Source organism: Ictalurus furcatus, chromosome 10, assembly GCF_023375685.1.
Source record: "Ictalurus furcatus strain D&B chromosome 10, Billie_1.0, whole genome shotgun sequence".
NCBI classification, from domain to species: domain Eukaryota; kingdom Metazoa; phylum Chordata; class Actinopteri; order Siluriformes; family Ictaluridae; genus Ictalurus; species Ictalurus furcatus.
The window spans coordinates 26,804,295-26,824,999 of NC_071264.1; the positions used below are offsets into that span (position 1 = coordinate 26,804,295).

The 20,705-nt window shown below is 39.7% G+C and overlaps 1 protein-coding gene across 2 annotated transcripts in view; it reads left to right on the plus strand.

Moving 5' to 3' along the window:
- The window catches only part of sptbn1 (spectrin, beta, non-erythrocytic 1), an 83,971-nt gene that overhangs the window by 40,398 nt on the left and 22,868 nt on the right, over positions 1-20,705 (plus strand). For both annotated transcript variants that reach the window (XM_053635686.1, XM_053635687.1), the window contains 11 exons: positions 7,257-7,408; positions 15,722-15,895; positions 16,018-16,109; positions 16,202-16,282; positions 16,399-16,514; positions 18,014-18,126; positions 18,217-18,404; positions 18,594-18,711; positions 19,528-19,686; positions 19,925-20,227; positions 20,412-20,565. In XM_053635686.1, coding sequence (XP_053491661.1) covers positions 7,257-7,408; positions 15,722-15,895; positions 16,018-16,109; positions 16,202-16,282; positions 16,399-16,514; positions 18,014-18,126; positions 18,217-18,404; positions 18,594-18,711; positions 19,528-19,686; positions 19,925-20,227; positions 20,412-20,565 — 1,650 coding nt within the window. The remainder of the gene's footprint in view (positions 1-7,256; positions 7,409-15,721; positions 15,896-16,017; positions 16,110-16,201; positions 16,283-16,398; positions 16,515-18,013; positions 18,127-18,216; positions 18,405-18,593; positions 18,712-19,527; positions 19,687-19,924; positions 20,228-20,411; positions 20,566-20,705) is intronic.

The window sequence follows — 20,705 nt, forward strand, 5'->3', positions numbered from 1 at the left end:
CCTGCTATACGATTAGGACAAACGATAATAGAATAGAATAGAACAAGAGCATTACTCAAAGACTTGCAGCCAGAACTACTGTCAGAGCTGCTATTACAGAAAATTAATCAACACCTTTTGACCAATCAGAATCCAGCATTCAACAGCACCATGGTATAATACCATTTAACTCTCTTACTTGTTCCTGCATGTCAGCCCAGCCTAGTGGAATACCTTTTCAAACAAATTTTGGCCTAATTAATCGCAGCTGAACGTGCAGTGACACATCGTAATCCAGGAACCTGACCAGCAGCGCCGTGTTCCTCACAAGACTGCCGTTTTCCCACTGAGACGTCTTCCTTCCCTCATTTATATTCTTTGAGAAGTGAGTGCCAATGTTTCTCGCTGCAAGAGCTGCCGGTTTGTCATGTTTAATATGGAAGGCAAATATACAGTACAGTACAATGTTAACATAATCTAGTGACTCGTGGAAAACACGAGCGTGTACATATTTGGTCTAGTATTTTAGAGAAAAGGGATCGTTTTAGATGATATGCATGTATTATTCTGTCTGGCTCGAGTCGGATCTTTTGTTCCAAACGTATAGACAAGTCCTCTTTTTGTTTCGCTTTATTTCAATTCATTTTGGACCTACACACAAAAGTTGAAAAGGAGACCGCTCCTGAACACGATGCTGTGACCTCATTGGCCCTCATCACGTATTTAACACACATGACGTCTAAGGAATTTCGTTCTGCCGAGCCTCAGGATGCGGATACATCCCAGAGAAAGAGAGGGAAAGGAAGTCATTTCTGGACTGCACACACAAGCACACACAAGCACAAACACACACACTCCTCCTTTAGTCTGCCTTGCATTTCAATTTGCATGGTCTTCCTTTTTTTTTTTTTTTTTTACATTGAGTCCATCCAGGGATTTTTCCGTGTATGGGTGTGGTTTGTTTGGCTATAGTCAATAAATCAATGCGCTTTGTAATCATTATAGCCATGCTGAGACACCGCTGTCCAATCTGCCTAGAGACTAACCTTTTGTTCTCAGCGTCAGTACACTGAGCACAAGGTGACCCAAAATCATGAAAGGTCATCATGGTGAAAATTTTGGGTTTCATGTAATTAATTACACAAGGATTTTTAATATTGGATTTTTATGATAAAGTTTTTTTTTTTTTTCAATGAGCTCTTTTATCAGGTACATACGCTGCTACTCAAAACATTTTGAACCCCTGGAGTTCCTTATGTTTTATTTCAGACCCACAGACCAAACAAAATGATACAGAATTAAATAGAGGAAACTAAATCTTATTAACTGCTTGCTCTCAAAGTCTAAATGAGTGCTTTATTTAAATCTGTTGTGCCTATAGATTATAAACTCCTAGACAGCATTAGTATTAACTGTAAAACGGTGCCTAATTAGAGTGATGAAGTTGTTGGCCATTTCCAATTAGATTAGATCTAGATGGTTCCAATGAAAAAAGAATTCTAACATTTCTTCCTTCATTAAACATTTAACCAAAAACATTTCTCAATTCACTTACACGTTTTCCCGATTCGATTTTTAGCGTATTTAAACAAAAACACAAATGGAATACAATGGAAAATGAGCACCGTACTACCATAGACACCCATCATTGTATATCGTCTAGCTCTCAACTTTATCAAGAATCCAGATGGCTTGCTACTGATTTTTTTTGCTTCCAAATTGACTGCCGGTTAAATATGTCATTCACTTGACACTGCTAAAAATAGGTTGGTGAATCCAGATAATAGGACATGTTTCGACTTAATAACACAAAGAGTGATTGCGAGATTGACCGTAAAAAAAAGTGAAGAGAACTATGAGAACCTCAATCTCACACAAAAAAATGTCTCAAATAGGAGTTGCTGAAGAGTAGGGAAGCGGTGGGAAGGTGGTGGGTGTGTAAACTTTTGTCACAAGTAGAAAAAGAGATGGGAATTTATAGGACGTTAACCAGGAAGAAGGCGTCGTTTTTTTTCTCCCAAACTTCAGTAATTTCATAACTCCATGTTCCATCGTTTTTATATTTTTCTTCAGAAACCATATCTAATTCCAGAGCATTTCAACCACTGGTGCTCTCTTTAGACATAAAGTAATATTTACCACGTGGGAGGAGTTTAAAAGAACAAAGTCATGTTTATTGTGAAAGGGTCCTAACGTCTCAGCGGGGCGGATTTTAATGGTGGAGCGTTGGAGAGAGAGAGGGATGTGTTTACCTAAGGGTAGGACCAGATGCTGGCGCATTCCTGTGGCCTTCCCTGGGGTTGGGGACGGGGGCTGAGGGGAGGAACACTGCCGCCATTGTTCCCTTACCCACAATCCCAAGGGGGCTCTGCAAGCATCAGCACGGGTGTTATCGGTTTACAGTAAAGCCACAGTGTAGAGCGTTCACACTGAAACTAGGTAACTGTGTGAGATCTAAGGTAAGGGAAGGGTGGGCGATTATGACATGTTGTCATTATGGTGATAAATTATATCGAAAAAGAATCAACAGTGGGGTGGTGGGGTGAAGAGGACTTACTGTTACCATCTCAGAGTTGATTATTTACCAATAACAGTACACCCTGAAATGTCATTGTTATATATATATATATATATATATATATATATATATATATATATATATATATATACACACATACATATATACAATCGAATAATCGGATAGGGGCAAACTTTTAGTACCATTTTTTCATTTATTTAAAATAAAATCCACAAATAGAGTGTTACAAATATAAACTTCAGGCTAAAACTTTACACAACTGTTTGTCCAATTATATAAGAGTGAAAAGAACCCAATACACACCAACACACACACACCAGAATATATATTATTCATTTAGGACTGTAGTTTAATTCAGTGCTTTTTGTGCATCCATAAAAAATTATGCATAAATACTTATATATAAACTAAATATGTAACTAAGTATATAATCAGTAAACTGAAGAAAGTAATTGTCAGTGACTCTGGGTGGCTGCTAAAGCTAGCTGCGTCACATTACGTGCGTATGACGTCATGCGCCGTCGACTAGGAAGCGGCTTATACTTCCGGTTAGTAAAAAAAACCCGCTAGTTTTCTTTTTTAGATGATATTACCTTTGTAAAATTCATACACTAGACGGTAGTGTACACAATGCATAGTGTAAGTGTATAGTACGTCATTTGGGGCACAACTTTAATATTTAATCTCCAAAGCATGTTTCCGGAACAGAAGTAACGTAGTGAGTAAATGTACCCTGTGCCACACGCAGAGCGACTAAATGATAATGAGATTCGTTGACAAAAATTTTCATAATCAATCATTATTGATTTTATCGATTAATTGTTGCAGCTCTAATATATATATATATATATATATATATATATATATATATATATATATGTACACACGTTTATAATTACAGTAAATGTTGTGAAACGTCCATAGAACAAGTTAGTTCCTGTTATCACTTATTATAATAGCTATAACCAGTCATTCTTTTACCAAAACCTCTTTTATCTCCCGAAGTTAATAAGACAAAAAGATTTAGCTTGTCATGTTTCAGAGAAACTGGAAAACGCAAAGTCTAGAGATTATACCTCTGACTGTTACAATTCCGACACTGGAGACTCCTTCCATAAAACCTGAGGATAACGTCAGCATATCAACGATTATACATTTGTCTTTGTTAAATAACAAATATACAAGTCCCTTTTATAGTTGTTACTATAGAATTATTATATTGTATTAGAATTAACATAAACCTATGATTTGCCTTACAGCCAGAACTACTACAGCCAGAGCTCGTCATAGAAAATGAATCAACTTGTGACCAATCAGATTCGAGAATTCGAGTGCTGTGGTATAAACAACATTAAGCAACTAAAGATTTATTACAGCGAGCGTTGGCTTTCAGCTCAGTGAGGTGTTATTTTTTAAATACTCGAACAGGCTTTTAACTGTTTTGCTGTTTGGTCTACTCCACATCTTGTTATCAAATATCAGGAAAACCTCAATCTCATGACACACATTGTGTAGTCTGAAAAAGCGCAGTGATATTTCCATTTCTGCCACATCGCCCACCCCTTGTCATGTACCTGCTGTAGATGTCAATGCTGTTTAGCTTGGCAGCAGCAGGATAAGAGACCTGGTGTATGTCTGATGCCGTATTCTGAGTGTGATGCAGAACAGGACACCAGCACCATCTTTAAGGTTGTGGTTTTCAACAATAATACAGTATAATATGTTGGTACCTAGATTTATGAGCTCTACTTTGCTTTATTGTAGTGTAGCACATCAGTACTTTGTCAGGATTATTATTATTATTATTACTATGTTAATATTAGTGGCAGTTCATTATTTCATGGTGTGTGTCTGGTTTGTAATTCAGGTCCTCCTGGAGGGCGTTAGAACATATGGAACATATAGACATGGAAAAGTGAGACGCATGGTCAGCACTTTGCACCTTGTGTGTGTGTATGTGTGTATGTGTGTGTGTGTGTGTGTGTGTACAGAAAACAGAATTGTGTGTGTGTGTGTGTACAGATAACAGAACTGTGTGTGTGTGTGTGTGTGTGTGTGTGTGTGTGTACAGAAAACAGAACTGTGTGTGTGTATGTGTGTGTGTGTGTGTATGTGGGTCTCAGTTTACAGTTTCCCTATAGCATACCTCTGGCCCTCATATATCGATCACTCCACATTCTATATGTGCTTCACTGCTTGTGTGTGTGAAAGCCAGTCATCTATAACTGTAATCCATAAGCATTATGACATATTTCTATTTTTATCATGACTATTCATTATTCATGTAAAATAGTTATTACTCATGTAAAAATAATTGTTGCATAATAATTTTATTAATGTTTTTTTTTGTAATGTTTAAAAATGCATATTTCACATTTTATATACAATATCAAATAAATCCTTAATAAAAGGCCAATTCCTTAATTATAATAAAAGAGCTTTATTATTACTCTATTTTATATATATTTTGTACTCTGTGTAGTTGAATGCGGGGTATATTAACTGTGTATATTACTTCACAGTTATCATTTTTATTTATATAATAGTAAAGTAGTAGTAATAATAATAATAATAAGACAAAGGAGAAGAAGAATGTTTCAAATGTTTAAAAGCCATTCTGTGTATTTGAATGAGAAGAATATTTGTTATATTTGTAAAAACAAAAAGAATTAAAACTATTTTATTATTATTATTATTATTATTTCTGTAATTTGTTTTCTTTCTTTCTTTTTTTTTTTGAGAGGCTTATTTTATTCTCAGCTGTCATCTCTCCATTTGGCTCCGTGCTCTCTGTCCACTCTCTCTGGCAGATGTGCTCTTCCTGTGTTTGCCACTTTTCTATTGTTTGGGGCCGGGCTGTCGGTTACGATGACCCCTGTCACCCTGTCTCTGTTCGGTTTCTCGTTCTCGGTCAAGGAGAGCTGTAGTCATCCTGTCTTCTTTCGAGTGCAGGGGGTCTCGTCAGGAAAGACTCTGAAGGGGGGAGAACAATCAAACAAGACGCTTACGTGTGTGCAGGGACAAGGAATGCAATAACAGGAAAATTGGGTGGATTATAAATAAACTCTTCTTTGAATGTGCATGTCCAAGGCCAGAGGTGTGGCGGGACAGCTGTCCTCTGGTTTTATGTGACAAATGCTGTATATAAGGTGGTGAAAGCGCTGTTTATTGGAGAGCAGAGGCATGAGAAAAGACACTGATTTGGTTTTGCATCTGGCTGGTTAGACCTACTTTTAGACTGGGGACAACAACAGAAAAACAGACCAAACCCACACCTAAATACAGGGGTGCCAACACTTACAGTTAAGCCATTTACAATTTTTGACTCATTGATGATACAGGAGATGAAACAGGTCAAGCAAACACAAATAAAATTTGCCTGGTGTAAAAGCTAATTCGTTGAAAAAGAAAAGACCTAGGATGTGAAACAGGCACGTAGTGGTTACTTTTGCTTCACACTGACTTTATCTAGGTGAACTTTAACCTTTGAATTCACAGACCTCTGTCTTTTGAGCCAATAGAAACCAAGTTTGCAGGATTCTGGGCTCTCTGGTTGGTAGGCTGTCCGGTGCACTAATATACACAAGTGGATTTGTTGTAAAATTCTGCAGCAAACATGTTTTTTTTTTTTTCTAAAATAGAAATAAACCCATCACAATCCACACCTACTCATACATTAATATTTATAGCATTTGGTAGACACCCGTATCCAGAGTCATTAACAGAAATGCTTGGTACTCTCCTTCAGAAACATAAGAATAGCATCAAGTTACAGAGGAGTTCATACAACAAGTTGACAGCAACTAAAAACTCAAAGATATTGGTTTTAATTAGTGCTCATTTATTTGCTTAGATATGTAGCTGTTTAGTTATTGCTATCTGGCATCTGAAAACTGCAGGCTAGAAGACATAATAGATCAGTTTCCAGGATCCAACAGTACAGTTTAGAAGGATGACGCATAAATTATGTATCAAAAAGAAATACTGAGGTCCAGTGATGGTGCTTTCAGCTTTTAGCTAGCGTACTCGGACGTGTATGCTAACGTGTTACAAACAGAAATAAAAATTCCCTTAGTCATGCAACGTTGTTCTATATTTCTGCATAAATATGACCTAAAACATCATCAGATTGTCATACAAGTCCTAAAAGTAGACAAAAGGAACCCAGTTAAACAAATGAGACAAAAATATTATACTTCGTCATTTATTTATTGAGGAAAATGATCCAGTGTTACGTTACTGTGGGTTAAGGTAGTTGAGTCAAAAATCGCTCGAATTACTAACTAAATACCTAATGAATTTTTTTTTTTTACTTTTACTATACGTACGTATAGACATAACATGGAGAACTCTGAAAACTCGGATATAACGATACTAAAAGCAACAGTGATGGTTTGTGACAAGACAGAGAACCTTCAGAGTGTAAATAAACAAACTATTCTGGAGCTAATGCGAAACCAAACAGAACAGGTGAATACAATCAGGGAAGAATCTGGACCAAAACAGAAACCGAAACAAAAGCACATGGCACAAGGGGGAATTCGTGACTGTGGCAAATACTTACATAAGGTGCTTAAAACCTTAAGGAAATGTTGGATAGCAACGGTTGCTAAGCAGTGATTGGAAGAAAACCTTGGCCAGTTAGTCCAAATCCAGTTCAAATGTTTGGACGCATTTACAAGATGACAAACACCAGACCTCTCTTTCTAACATTCTACTTTTCCCCCCATTCCTGTAGATGAGCGTGAGGCGGTGCAGAAGAAGACCTTCACAAAATGGGTCAACTCACACCTGGCACGGGTCTCCTGCCGCATCACAGACCTGTACATGGACCTACGGGATGGACGCATGCTTATCAAGCTCCTGGAGGTGCTCTCTGGAGAGAAGCTGGTAAGTTTCCCTTAAACTCCAACACCTGATGATGTCATCTCGCTGGAACATGACCTGAATACACTAATACCAAAATCACTGATGGATTTAAAACTGAGCTCCAGGGCAAGAGCAGGACAAAGCGGTTAGAAAGTACTGATGTGGTTTTGATCTAGTTTGATCTGATTTGTTCGGCTTTTGACACACACTGACAACCTGCTCATAGAGAGTTAAGCTCTGGGCTTCTAAATAAGTGGCGTCATGAAAGGAAAGGCATCCGTTAGCAGTTCGGTGAGGAAAAAGTCTGGTGCCTTCACTTTCACCCCAGATGATTAACTACACGCGTCATCTAATTACACACAGCATAATATCCTGCCTTTTGGCACAGATAGAATAGCTATTCAGAATGGTTATGAACAATGAGCTGGAATAGTCGTCAAAGAAGAAGTTTTGTAGTGAGCGCTACGTGAAATCAGTATCCTCAGGTCTACCTTGTATCCAGATCCAGGGTTTATAGCTGGGTCCTAAAGTCCCTGTGAAGTGTCTTGAAACGCACAGCATTATTTGATGTGTTGACGTAGTTTCCTCTGCAACAGGAAGTCAGAGTGGGACATAGCGAGTAGCTCCTCCCTCTTTATAAATAGCCAATAACGTTTGGCTTACCTCAAAGCCCAGGATAAGCCGTTTTTGACATTAGTACCATGGACCCAAGCCTGAGCAATAACGATGCATTGGATTCGGCAAGGTGATTTTTATAATGTCGAGGGCGGGGCACTTCAGATTCTAGAGAGCATTTGATTGGACAGAAAATCTGCTGAGAAACTGAAGTGCAGATTGATGTCATCAAAACTGTTGATCCTTAACGGTGGTAGTGAGTGACTGTAAATTTTGAATGTGTATATTGACCATGGGCAGTGATGTCTCAGTGTCTAAAGGCTCTGCGTTACTGATCAGAACGTCAGGAGTTCAAGCCCCAGCACTGCCAAGCTACCACTGTTGGGCCCTTGAGCAAGGCTCTTAACCCTCAACTGCTCAGTTGTATAAATGAGATACATGTAAGCCGCTCTGGATAAGGGCATCTACCAAATGCCATAAATGGAAATGGAATGAAATGGTATATCTTCTAAATGGGAATTTTGTCATTGTTTTGGAGCGCACTAGATTATAGATAACCTTAAGGCTAACATATTCATACTAAAAGCCACAAAACATGTGCGTATTTCAATACACAATTTTGTTAAACTGCAGAATAAATCAGATTCAAACTACATTATGTAATGAATAAAACACTTGACGTCACTGTTACAACAAAGATGATTATGGTAATGCTATAATCTTCGTTATGGTTAGCACAGATGCGCAGTCATTTTATTTAGATGGAGATGTTCTCCGTCATAGATTTCACATTGTCTGTTGTTAGGTGTTGGCCTTGAAATTTGACACTTGTAGTTAATCTGTTACGTCCGTGTAAAACTTTCTGTTTTGAAATGAGAGAACAAGGGCGAGAGTTCAAAAACTCACTGTATGTTCCTGGAAGTTAGTAAATAATCCCACGTCACCGTTTGGCGTTCATTCTCACCTATAAAATTGCATGAGGAAAAAAGGAAGTTTTAAAAAGTAATCATGTTTTCTAGCTACATTTTCTAGCAAATGTCTGGGAATGATAGCACGTTTGCCTCGCACCTCCGGGGTTGTGGATTCGAATCCCGCCTCCACCCTGTGTGCGCAGTTCTTGCATGTTCTCCCCGTGCTTCTGGGGTTTCCTCCGGGTACTCTTCCCCCGGTCCAGAGACATGCATTGTAGGCTCATTGGCATTTCCGAATTGTCTGTAGTGTGTGAATGTGTGTAGGATTGGCACCCCATCCAGGGTGTCCCCCACCTTGTGCCCTGGGATAGGCTCCAGGCTCCCCCGTGACCCCGTGTAGGATAAGCGGTTTGTAAAATGGAAGGATGGATGCTAGCATGGCTAATTATTTAGTAGCTATAAATAGGGCTGAGTATTATGAGTATATAATATCTATATCATGATAAATTACACAATACAATTTTCTTATTTATATCATGAATATCGTCAGTATTTTTTAATAACAATTACAAATGAATTGGACGCAGTTTATTCGATATTACAATCTTGGACTCAGTCTTTAATGTTTCCTTATGCTAAGGTTAAATAAGTTCCTGTTGAGTTCACAAGTTCCTAATGACATGAAATTACAGCGATCTGTACATATTTCTGGAATACAAAAAACCTGATAAAGCATCTTAATCGTCGTGTGTGAGAGCACTTCAGTCGTGCGAGCACTGAGTACTCACTGAGTACGCGAGCTTCCTTCCTTTTCACTCGCTAAGATCTACACTTGAGTTGTTGAGATTCATGGCTCACTGATAATATTCTGCACGCTCAGGTTTCATTGAGTACCAAAACACATGTACTTGCACTCTTTCTGAAAAAAAAACGAATGGTATTGGTGCATCCCCTACTAGTGAGAGTTAAATTGCTAATATTTTGCGTACTGAATTACCGGCACATTCTTTAGTGTAATATACACTATCCTAAGCAAAAAATAACTTTACTGGTTCCCTGCTCAGTGGTTTAGACATTGGACTACTGATCAGATCGTTGTGAGTTCAAATCCCCTCAATGGCTCAGTTGTATAAAAGATAAATATAAGTCGCTCTTGATAAGCGCGTCTGCCAGATGCCATAAATGTAAACTTTGTTGTTAATATCGAGTACTTTTTAGTAAACTTTAATGATGCGATGGATTGGGTGCAATCAGTCCGTCATCCCCACCAACAGTTGAAACGAAACTTACACCACTTGTATGATCTCATCTGCATCGTCACCGGTTTAACCGAAGCGCTATATTCTCTCTAAGTACAAGAGAGAGTGATGAAGCTACAACCCTCGTATGAGTCACATGTTGAGTAATAGCAGACGTGAGTGCGGCACAGCTGCGTGTAACTGTAGCGTACATCATTCACATCGTCCTCAAGGTTTTTGATTAGATATCTCCTCTCTTAGGCGAACTGCAGAGGAAACACTGTATCCACAAACTCAAGGCTACGCTCAGCATGTCCGAGAGGCTCGCAGCTGGACCTTAAATATATCCTGATAATGTTTTTTTTTTTTTTACTGTTTCCTTCCTCAGCAGTCGGTTTTTAGTCGTAAGAAAATAAAGGTTGGTAAATAGATGTTGTCATTTATAGTGATATAGTACTCACATGGCTGTCAGGTTTCCAGGTTTCCTGTGTTAGCTAAAAAAGAAATAAAATACTTGTATGCCTGTAGTTATAGATGTTAATAGTGCTGTACAGTTACTGATCATTTTTCTATACCACAGCAAATTAAACACAATTTTGAATTAATTAATTTAATTAATTAAAGAATGTCATGGTATTTTTTTTATCCATTTATAGTTACATATAATGCTGTGGAACATCTGCAAAACAAGGGTCATGGCTTATGAAGCTCCTTCCAATAAATGTTAAAGACAGTAAACTTCTGTTTACTGACATCTTCACCTTATCACCCCTATATTATTGGATTATACGCTTTCTTTGTTAAATAAAAAAAACCTTTATATTGGAGCGTCCGCTTTTACCATTTTGTCAAATGTTTTGAGCAGAAGTATTATTAAGTTATCATTGGGTGTTTGTCATAGAAAGAAAAGGTCTTTCATGAACACTTTGTTCAAGGCGATGAACCGTAATTACTCATAGAGTGGATAGCGGTAAAAGAAGAAAGTAATTAATGCTGAACAGGAAGCTGCCAAGCCGAGCGAGGTGTCGCTTCACCCATGAGGGCAGGATCAGTTTACACACTGGCGTGATGAGGAAGATGACTCTCGGAAAGCACCTACATTACATCCTGCCGTAGCACTCTGAAGACTTTGTAGTGTTGATATTTAATATGACCATGAAGCAGGTTCGCTCACCTGTAACGGACTAGTTTACATTGCCGCACTTCCTACAACTTAAACACAGAGTCCTTTTGTGTACTTGAGTTTCTGATATACTAAAGAACCAATACTGATTTGCTCATAGTGGCAGGCTTTTTTTATTCTTTACTATATCTATTTTTTTATTCATAAATAAAGTCTGCATTAGTGTCCAGTTTTTCAAGACAGAACAGAAAAAAGTGCTAAAACACCGTCTACACCATCTATTCCATTTAAAAAATTGGATTCAACATGGCGGCTTGCATGCATTTAGCTAGCTATATAATCTCTCAGAAGTCAGCTCACTAATTGGACCAGAGAAGGTATCAATAAAAAAATAAATCTGCGAAAACATACCCGTTTATGAACTAATGTCTTCAGATGTGTAGCTAGTATCTGGTCCAATGAGATGGCTTCAGCTAAATTATCGATGTTTATTGTTATTGTTTTTTTTTAAATTGTTGAAATACTTCGCTAGGTCCACAACCCTCGGGTCTTGGTTCGCCATCTTACAACCCCTGATACAGGTCATATAGTGCATTAGAGTGTAGACGGCATTATTATTTTACCCTCTGTATTACTCAAACTATATGTAGAGAGCAGAAATCCATTTGGGATACAGCCTACTCTCCGGAATAAAGATCACCCCTACCATAGAAACAAACTAAAAGTAGTTGGTTGTCATCAACCAACTGGCGTCCTTGCTATCTGGAGGTGCATGAGTGTAGTAGCCGGAACATTCTTAAACATTTAACCTTGTTTAAAACATTAACCAGTTTTGGAATCTGAGGTGCGTACTAGCCTGATCATGCGTGACTGGAAATAATTAATCCAAGATGGCTGCTGAGTGGTATAAGAACTTTGATGAGATCTTTATCTAGACCCTCCTCCTATAAATGTCAACCATCATCATTTTAGCTAACAGTCTGTTATCTGTTATCTAATTGTAATTTAATGTTATTGGCTATCGCTTCCAGCGTCTTTAGCGGCTCTACTGAAAAGTGCTGATGTCATCGTAGAGCCGCCATACTGCACTGCCATCTACCTACTGTGTGTCTGTAAGCCATGTGCATTTCAAAAAGACACAATGCCACTGCAGTATGTGTGTGTGAGTGATTGTCTGTAGGAGGCCTCCTTACCAACTCAGCACAGACAAGGATGATACCACCCACACCTCTGAAGTAGGGGTATAGAAAGCAAAACGCCGTCCGTTCTCTCTGTCTAGCATCCTAGCAGATTTCCGCCACCTCATCTAACTCTCTCCTTGTGGATCACGTGCCGTCTGAAATACTCGTCAGGATCCGTCCTTAAGGGACTTGTAGCAGCCACGACTCCCCCCCCCCCCCCGCACCATCCCCCACATCAAGCCGCCGTTATTTCATTCCCTCTCTCTCTCTCTAGACGCAGCGACCACGCCTCAGTACAAAGTCTCCTCCTGTACATCATATCCCAGCACAGAAGCCTCTGACGCCGCCCGGTTACTCATTCACTCGCACACGCTGATAGAGTCGTTTACAAACTCAAGCATATTTTTATCTCCCAAGAAATGGCGCATGCGACATTTCCCGAATTCTTACACGATAAATCTAACGACAGAGTGGAGAGGGAGAAAAAGAAAAACATGCTTCACAAAGGACACGTACAATATAATCCCTATTTAGAGCGGGACATTCCGTCCAAAAGTGTCTCAATCTGTCTTGCGCTTTGACACTTTGCTTTTCCTGCGAGAGCCGCTCTCGTCCATTGTGCATGTCAGAATAGAAACAGTTTGCCCATTCTGTCCTCAAGGCCACAGTACATTATTAACTCGAGCCTGTTTTCCTGCAGGAAAGGAGTTGGAGTGGGATACTGCAGCCTGTCATGCTGTCATGCTAGCTTGTACAGCTCTGTCAGCAGTGCACCTGTGTGTGGACCGAAATATGTCACTTGGGAACTTTATTTTGGTTTTTAAAACCAAGCTAATGTAACTGAAGACTGATTTCATAGCAGTGCTGAACTTTATGACCTGGACATTGTTTCTTTCTTAAAGCATTTCTACATAGTTCCTTTCATAACATACAGTCAGGTGACAAATTAAAGGGGAGAATAAAACAGTGGCTCCGTTATTCTCTGTGGGTGCATTTATTTATTTTTGAGTCCACTCACGTTTCCTCTTAGAGACATCCATTACTGCAAATCAGTGCAAAGTTGGTTTGACTGATCGCCTTTCTATCCCGATGGGCGTTGGTGTCTTCTGCGATTTCTCCGCCCCCACACATCATGCATGAAGGCTCACTGAGTGGTGTGATGATGATGATGATGATGATGTAAATCACATGCTGTGGCTTCACTTTCACCAAGCCAGTTGAACACCTCTGGGAGATTTTGGAGCGATAGACAGCTTTTAGACAGCTCTCTCCACCTCCATCATCAAAGCACCAATTAAAGGAATATCTTTTGAAAGAATATTGATCATCACTCCAGAAATGTTTCAGAGATGTGTAGAATCTTTACCAAAGCTGTTCTGGTGGCCCATCGCCTTATTAACGCTAACTAACTTTACGTTGTTTTTCCTTTAAATTGTCAACTATCCGGATGATAATAGAACCGTCGTGCAACAATTTCTGGAGATCTGAGAAACATTTTGGCCAAATGTTACACAAATAAAAGTATAACTGAGTTCCTAAGCCACAGTTAACGTCCAAAATGTAACACAAGTGCGCCATGATCTCCATGACGTCCATACAGTAATCATAGAAAAACACAAATCTGCTTATTAGTGATTTTGGACAGATAACACCGTCCAAAATGAACTGCAGACCACTTACAGAAGCAACACTCGAAATGTTTCTCTTGGACAGAATGGATAATAAATGGGGATGAGCCAGTTCACTTTTTTTGATATAATAATGATTTCAGAGCTCGGATTTCAGATTATCAGCCAAAACCAGATCTGATACTGGACCAGGTCAGAGATGCTGCTTTCGGACAACATCTGTGTTTTTTTTAGGAATTATACCACAGCGCTATTGAATTCTAGATTCTGATTGGTCAGAAGGCATTTGGTCTGCACTTATATAGTGCTTTTTTTTTAACCTTAGCGGTTCCAAAGCGCTTTACACTGTGTTTCATTCACCCATTCACACACACACTCACACACCAGTGGTAGCAGAGCTGCCATACAAGGTGCTAACTTGCCATCGGGAGCAACTTGGGGTTCAGTGTCTTGCCCAAGGACACTTCGGCATGTGGAGTCACGTGGGCCGGGAATCAAACCGCCAACCCTACAATTAGTGCACAACCCGCTCTACCACCTGAGCCACAGACGCTCATTTCTATAGTTCAACATCCTGACTGGGACTTGCCTGGTGAACACGCCACATAATAGAAGACTAATAATAAACAAATTAAAAATTAAATAATTAACAAATTAACACTGAATAATTAGGTGAGTTGGAGCATGACATGGTGTAGGCTGCATTCACGCCATGTTTACGTCCTTGGAATTATGCGTTTAATTACGTTCAACTGTATTGTATGTCTTTCGTTTATTTACAGATTAATCTTGCATTATTAAGACATTTATAATAGTCAATTATAGGAATTATTACACAGAAATATTACGAGATAACTACTTAACTACATTTTACCGCTGAAGCCGCCGCCATTTTGAGTGTTTTCCGCAGAGGTCCGGTGGTACAAGTCGGAGCTTTTTAGTTTACACGTTGTGATTACGAGTTCCACGAATGCTTTTTACAAGTCCGAATCTCGTAATTATTGCGATTACGACACGCAGCTTTAGTCCACGGCGGCCATGTGGATGTTCCACAACATTAAATGCAACTATAAATGGATAAAAAAATATTTATAGTTCTATATAATAATTAATAAAAATTAAAATCATTATCAAATTGCTGTGGACTAAGAGGAATAAAACGCTTGCTGAGAACGTCAGGGTGGTAAGAGTAACTTGCCGTTGATTATTTTCCTGTAACTGCACATCACAAAGTGTTATATTTCTTGCATATCACACGGAAATATTAGCCAGCTAGTCCACATCGCCGAAGAGCCTCAGCATTATTCACATTCAGCGATGTTTACCCTGTTCTCACACACAAATTAAACAGGATAATCAGGTTAAATTTCTGATGTGGCAGCTGTCTTTATGTAGAACATTTGGAAAACATGCTGGTTGTCACGTGTTAGGAGCTGATTTACATATCGCGCATGATATAGCTATCAGATTTCAATCTTGAGAACAGGAAATGCATTTTGTTACAAGAAAAAATGGTTCAAATCTTCTCTTTTTTTCCCACAAAACCCAGATGTACACCAGCTCGTTTCTTCAGCTTTGAGGCATTAGGAATTGTTTCAAAGGGAACATTAATACTCATTTGTCATTTCCTCTTTGCAGCCCAAACCCACGAAGGGCCGAATGAGAATCCACTGTCTGGAGAATGTGGATAAAGCCCTGCAGTTCCTAAAGGAGCAACGTGTCCACCTGGAGAACATGGGCTCCCATGACATCGTCGATGGCAACCATCGCCTCACGCTCGGCCTCATCTGGACCATCATCCTCCGCTTCCAGGTCACCTACAAATAATAATCCTCTGTTTTAACTACAATTCTATCTATATATGTTAGGAACCTTTAAGTCAAATGTGTGTGTGTGTGTGTGTGTGTGTGTGTGTGTTATTGTGTCTGGAACAGATCCAAGACATCAGCGTTGTAACAGAAGACAATAAAGAGAAGCGTTCGGCTAAAGACGCTCTGCTCCTGTGGTGTCAGATGAAGACGGCAGGGTGAGTTGTGTGTTCGTCCAGCAACAGCCGTTTGCGTTATCGAGGAAATGGTCGTGTATACGAGCTGAGCATTTTCTGTGTTTCTCCTACAGCTATTCAAATGTCAACATCCACAACTTCACCACCAGCTGGCGCGACGGAATGGCGTTCAACGCCCTCATCCACAAACACAGGTAGAATCCCTGGCATCAAGATTCCAGTTTCAGTGCTTGGCTCAGCTTGTGCACTATTTGGCCCCAGCCTGTGTTATTTGACGCTCCATGAAACCCGTGTCTTCCTTTGCTCACAGGCCGGATCTTATTGATTTTGACAAGCTGAAGAAGTCCAACGCTCACTACAATCTTCAGAATGCCTTCAACTTGGCCGAGCAGCACCTGGGCCTCACTAAACTGCTCGACCCTGAGGGTAAGAAGCTCCTCTCGCCCTTTCTATCGAGAGCTGGTTTCTGATGAGCTGCATTTTACACGCACGGTTATAACATCATTATGATTCGATTGGGAAAAATAGCAGATTATTAGATCGAATTCGATTGGCGTTCATATTTCCACCGTGCGAGTATAAATCAGTTCTTGATTTCTAAATCATGATTTTTTGCTTCGAAAACATCGATAATGAAAAATAATACTCACAATAAACATTAAAATACATTTCGTTTTACCAACTGCTTCATTTTGCGGTTTGTTCCTTTTTTTTTTTTTTTTTTTCTTTTTTTTTTTTTTTTTTTTTTTTTTGCACTTGCAGTTTTGAGGGCACTTTTTTAACAAAGCCTCAGAAATGATATCTTTTAACAGGCTTGGGGAGTAATGGAATACATGTAACGGCTTTACTAATCACTGTAATCCGTTACATTTACGTCAAAAAACAAAGTGATCAGATTACAGGTACATTTAGTAAAAAATGGGAATACTGACAGGATTGCGATTTTTTTTTTCATTTATAAGCAAAGAAATGAATCTTTTGATCTCACACAATATAGACAGCTGCTTGAGTATAGTTCTGGTTCTCCCTCGCCAGTCGTGGCGAACATGAACAACCTCCTGGTGCATGAACAAATAAATGTTGCGCAAAACGTTAATTTGGTAGAAATGAACATAAATTGTTCTCTGAAATGCTTTCGTTAGGGTGACCGTACGTCCTCTTTGTCGGACATTAAAAGAGTGTCCGGACGGGATTTATAAATTTGAGAAAATGTCCAGGATTCAGCTTTAGTTTCATTATGATGTGCTTATGGTTTAATACTGCATCATGTGTGCGCATATTTGCACTGCTTTAACCCCTCTCTGTAATTCCCGCCTTCTCACACACCGATTGGTCGATTATAAAAGGCTTGCAGCAACTATTGGCCAAATTCCTGCCTCTCAACCGTTAGCCTGCTCTCAACGAACGCATGAAGGTGAAGCGCTGTTGTGTACGGCGTCAAACAATTGCTTGACAATAGCAGCAAATGCCAGCTGTCCTGAGTCGAAACAATGCCCACGACCATATAAGGTAATTTTTAATATATTAAAATGTTATCACATTGCTTCATATTAGCCTACATGGATCATTCAAATGTGTAAATGATGGCAGAAGGTTCACTCGTGGCATCTGATATTTTATTTTATTCCATAGACATTCAAAAGGAAAAAATGTCAAACGTGGGCAGAGTGTTATAGCTTTACCTCTGACTGATACAAAGCTCTGACACTGGAGACTCCTTCCATAAATGTGCATAAAACAAACCTCTCCTCGCAGAAAACTACTACAATACAAATCATTGTGCGGGTTGTTACTGTAGAAGCGATGACATATTCGAGCAAGAACGTGAACATAGTTAATAATAAATAATGATTTTTCTTTCAGTCCGCTCTACTGTCAGAGCTGCTGTTATAGAAAATCACAATATAGTATGTTACTTTCTTTAGATATCAGCGTAGACCATCCTGATGAGAAGTCAGTCATCACCTACGTCGTCACATACTACCACTACTTCTCCAAAATGAAGGCTCTGAAGGTGGAGGGCAAACGTATTGGCAAAGTGAGTTCATACACTGTTTTTATTATTTACTGGCTTATTGAAATACCGATACTTTGCAGAATCAAAAACCTGTGCCTTGTCCCTCCCAAGGTTCTGGATAACGCCATCGAAACAGAGAAGATGATCGAGAAATACGAGTCTCTTGCGTCGGACCTTCTGGAGTGGATCGAGCAGACCATCATCATCCTGAACAACCGCAAGTTTGCTAATTCTCTAGTAGGAGTCCAGCAGCAGCTCCAGGCCTTCAACACGTACCGCACTGTAGAGAAGCCTCCCAAGTGAGCGTTACGCCATTTTCATTCTCTTAAGGACGCATGGAACGAAAGTTCTTTGGAAGTTTGTATAGAAATTCGATCATTGAATCAAATGGAATTGAGATTATTCGAATCGATTCAGTGAAGTAGACTTGAATACCAAAGCAAAATTGAATTTGTTGATGGCTTGTTGTTTTTGCCGTTTGTTGTCAGGTTCACAGAGAAAGGTAACCTGGAAGTCCTTCTGTTCACGATCCAGAGCAAAATGAGAGCCAACAACCAGAAAGTCTACATGCCGAGGGAGGGCAAGCTCATCTCCGACATCAACAAGGTGAGACGTGGTTTTGGAACAAATCTCAGCTCTTTTACTGCTCTTCAGGAATAAAACAGTTGTTGGATGTGCAGTTTTAGAACAGTAATCAATGGCAGGGTTGTGTTATGAAGCGGAGTTGATTCATTTCCTATTTCAGCACGTCCTGAAGCGTTTTATTCCTTTTCCATTTATACCACAGCACCATCTGCCAACAATTACATCTTCTTTTTTTTTTTAAATGACCGCTCTTTTTTTTTTTAACTTTTAATTTTTATCCATATACAGTTACATTTGATCTTTTGGAACATAATGTTCGCATGAGGAATCATATAAGTTTACGTATTTTATAACAGCTATAAACAGTTCTCGTTATTCTCTTTTATGAAGCGAATAAGACAAAAAAAAAATGCAGATTATCGTGTTACCAAGAAACTGCAGTTACTATTACTGTTACTGTAACAGTAACAGTACAGTAAGTTACTGTTACAGAGTACTGTTACAAAGCACTGGGACTGGAGACTCCTTCCAAAAAGGCTCAATAAACAGCTCCTTGAAGGAAAAATCGTCTAGGTCGATGTGATTAAGGTGTCATTATGGAATAATACGTATTCGAATGAGCGTATTAATTAATTTATAAATCTGTGCTTTGACTTGCAGTCAGCACTACTTTCGGAGCTATTGTTTTACAAAATTAATAAACACCATTTTGACCAATCAAAACAGAGAATTCAGCGCTCAAAAGATATGATCTTGGAGACAGTTTGGATCTGCTGTAAATGGATGATAGATACAGTGATAGTGTTAGTCATAGTGTGTGTGTGTGTGCGCACACAGGCCTGGGAGCGTCTGGAGAAGGCGGAGCATGAGCGTGAGCTGGCCCTGAGGAACGAGCTGATTCGTCAGGAGAAGCTGGAGCAGCTGGCGCGCCGCTTCGACCGCAAGGCGGCCATGAGAGAAACCTGGCTCAGCGAGAACCAACGGCTGGTGTCACAGGTGACTAATCATTAGCCTTTTTTTTTTCACCAGTTTAACAGTTATACCAGCTGGTATAACTGTACATGATGAAGAAGTTTTTGCACCCCTGGTTTGTAATAATAAGGGAACTGTTACTTTATTACAGTAAAATTACCAGACAAACCTGGTTCTACAAGTCTGATCTTTCAATGGGAGTAAATATTGTTTAATCACCAATGCTTGTAATGAAAGAAATACCTCATCACTCCTGTTGCAGGACAACTTCGGCTTCGACCTCCAGGCAGTGGAGGCGGCCACCAAGAAGCACGAAGCCATCGAGACGGACATCGCAGCCTACGAGGAGCGTGTGCAAGCCGTGGTGGCCGTAGCTAAAGAGCTGGAAGCGGAGAACTACCACGACATCAAGCGTATTGCGGCACGTAAGGATAACGTGCTGCGGCTCTGGGACTACCTACTGGAGCTGCTGAAGGCACGCAGGCAGAGGCTGGAGATGAACCTGGGTGTGCAGCGTGTCTTCCAGGAAATGCTCTACATCATGGACTGGATGGATGAGATGAAGGTGAAGAAGCGAGGGAGGCAGGAGGGAAAGAGAGAGAGAGAGAGTGGGTGGTGGGAGTGCACTAAAAGCAAGAGAAGTAAAACTGAGAGAAGTAGCGAAGAATGTCCTGTTCTAATGCATTTTATTAACCAAATAATAATGAAATGTAAACCGTTATGTTGTGATTACTCGCTTCTCTCCACAGATGCTACTGCTGTCTCAGGACTACGGGAAGCACTTGCTGGGAGTGGAAGATCTGCTCCAGAAACACGCTCTGGTGGAGGCTGATATCGCCATCCAGGCCGACCGAGTGCGGGCCGTCAACGCCAACGCACAGAAATTCGCTGTTGATGATGAAGGTGAGGAGAAATATGGATAAAAGCACAATTACTGCTGTACCGATACCAGTATTTTGACCTCATTTTGTTTTCCATGCACCATTACAGCACTGAAAAAGTAGTTCCATGTCTGAAACGAGCCATTAATATTATTATTATTA